Source organism: Andrographis paniculata, unplaced genomic scaffold (genome assembly GCF_009805555.1).
Source record: "Andrographis paniculata isolate CXL003 unplaced genomic scaffold, ASM980555v1 Contig21END, whole genome shotgun sequence".
NCBI lineage: Eukaryota > Viridiplantae > Streptophyta > Magnoliopsida > Lamiales > Acanthaceae > Andrographis > Andrographis paniculata.
This window is the reverse complement of record NW_026137502.1, coordinates 575,091-577,621: the sequence shown is the minus strand read 5'-3', so window position 1 is coordinate 577,621 and position 2,531 is coordinate 575,091. Positions and strand designations below refer to the sequence as shown.

Sequence of the window (2,531 nt, the reverse complement as noted above, 5' to 3'; positions counted from 1 at the left end):
ATATTATATACTGTATGTAATATGTAAATAAATATATATATATATGCAATAGGTATATGAATTATAATGTATATATATGAATAATATATATGTGTATAATGTATCCAATGTGTGTGCGTGTTCATTGATATAGATGTATAAGTGTGTCTGAGAGCATTAATTAGAAAAAAAGTGAAAAACAAGTGAAAACTCACACCATTCATTTAATTATTGGTCCATATTTATACACAACGAAACCCATAACCATAACGAATGAAAGCCTTTAGGTGTATCATAAGTAGCTGTAGCTATTATAATAGTTCAAATATTTTGAAGTATCTCAAAGAAAAACACTGAAGGGAGCGGAGCGTTTGATTGATAACTTCTTTCAGATTCTAACTTTAAAAAATTGAATATTAAAAAAAAAAAAAAATTTCAAAAAGGGAAGACATATCTGTATTTATATTACAGAGCCTCAAAAAGCGCGTACAGTACACATACGAAAATTAAACCCTATCCATCCTAGCCGCGACCGCCGGCGACGATAATGATCATTTAACTAATAATTATTATTAAGTATTAACTAATCAATCTACGGCCTTGCAATCGACCTCCCTGAGCACCGTCTGCAGCCCCTTCCCGGCACCGTTCGCCATCGGATGTATCCCCTGCGCCGGCCCCTTCATATCCTTCCTATTCTCCCTCTCCTTCTCCAACGACACCCCGTAACGCTTCTCCACATCTAAAATTATATATATATATATATATATAGGTATATACATATCCAAAATTAAATTAAAATCAATTAAATTGAATAATAATAATAATATTAATATCAATACCCTGAGCCAAGTGGTTGTAGAGCTGGCCGTCGCGGGTGAGCGCCATCATGAGCTGCGGGAGGCCGAGCGGGAGGCTGTCGCCGGCGTCGACCTGCCAGAAATGGAAGACCTTGCCGTAGGTCTTGCAGACCTTGGCGAGGTCCTGGCGCTGGATGGGGCCGGGAACTCCCGGCATGAAGAGCACGCCGCTCTTGACCTCATATTCGTGCGAGTGCCAGAAGCGCTTCTCGTCGTCGGGCAGGGTGAGGAAGAGCTCCTCCGAGACGACGTACTCGAGGCCGATGAGGCGGGCGTCCTCGTCGGGGCGGTCGTAGATGAGGCACTGCCGGAAGTCCTCGTTCTGGTGGGCGCAGTAGTGGTGGGCCTCCACCTGCCGGGTCATGTCGTCCGCGTAGAAGTGGAACGCGCACAGGTGCTGGTGGATCTTGTTCACCGCCCCGAACCCTTGGATCGTCGCCGTCGCCTTCTCCACCAGCGCCGTCGACGTCTTCGTCGGCTCGCCGGGAACGTCTGTCAGCCTCTGTCCGCCGGACATCTTCGTAACAATTTTCTACTTGTGAGCGAACGGTGGATTGCCGGAAGCCAAGTTATAGAATAGAAATACAAGGGAACTGGAAGCGACACGTGTTCGGCATGCTTGACACGTGCGACGCGTGGCGGGTTCCGGATAAACTTATGCCCGACTCATGCTTGAGACTTGTTCTCGCTCTCTCTGTATACAAATAAATAAAAAATACTACTAATTATATATAATCTCCTAATCATATATCCTATCCTATATATATATATATATATATATCCTAGTGTGAATTCAGTGCTACGTGCGGTGGTGAAGTTACGTCGGATATATTGTAACATAATTATATATAAATATAAGTAAAAGTAAAAATAAATAAAAAATAAAAAATAAAAAAGAAGAAGAAGAATAAGCTATACAAAATAGTACACGTGCAACGGCATAAATTTATAAATCATAAAATTTAAATAAAAGTCGTTTTTATAAATTACCATCAAATCTTAAAGTGCCAAGAAATAAAAAAAATAAAAGAGTTATAATTATAGAAATCGTTTTGTAATGTGTGCATATTCTTCGTGCCAATCTACTTTCATAACTTGAAACACAGGAGATTGAGCATCGGGTCTTGCAAATGTTGGAGGTATCGGAATAATGAATGTGAACGCACGGTCAAAAAATGCAGTCAAATAACTTTTTAGCATTGTCTTCTCATTTATCTGAAAATATAAGTAAAATACTCCCTCCGTCCCATTGAAATGTTATCATTTTCTATTTTAGTCCGTCCCAAAACAAGGTTATCATTTCCTAATTTAGTAATTATACTACCTACCTAACATAATAAATACCCTTTCAACTTACATTATATTACACAAATGTCATTACTTTTATATTACACCATACTAATAGGGGTATTTTTGTTTTTTTTACTACAATTCAATATAATACTAATATTAAAAAATTTACGTGCAAAAAGCAAATGCCACCTTTCTTATGGGACGAAGGGAGTATATTACATATATTTTATAGTATAATATTAATATAGAAAATATACTTTGGTCGTCATAGACTTGACAGATGGATCTTCAACATAGAACATATATTTTAGATGTCTGTTGAATAACTTGAATTTCATTGTCCCACAACTATCATATGCTTTTATGTAAACTTGATATACAAAATTAGTTAAAAAGTTC

General features: G+C 38.0%; 1 protein-coding gene across 1 annotated transcript; it reads right to left on the bottom strand.

Annotated features, from left to right (window-relative positions):
* Positions 1-412: 412 nt before the first annotated feature.
* On the bottom strand, positions 413-1,417 carry LOC127245151 (oil body-associated protein 1A-like). Its single transcript, XM_051265886.1, has 2 exons — positions 822-1,417; positions 413-721 (listed from the first exon to the last, which is right to left on the bottom strand). The coding sequence occupies exons 1-2, from the start codon at positions 1,354-1,356 to the stop codon at positions 567-569; spliced, it is 690 nt and encodes a 229-aa protein (XP_051121843.1). The 5' UTR covers positions 1,357-1,417; the 3' UTR covers positions 413-566.
* Positions 1,418-2,531: the final 1,114 nt, after the last annotated feature.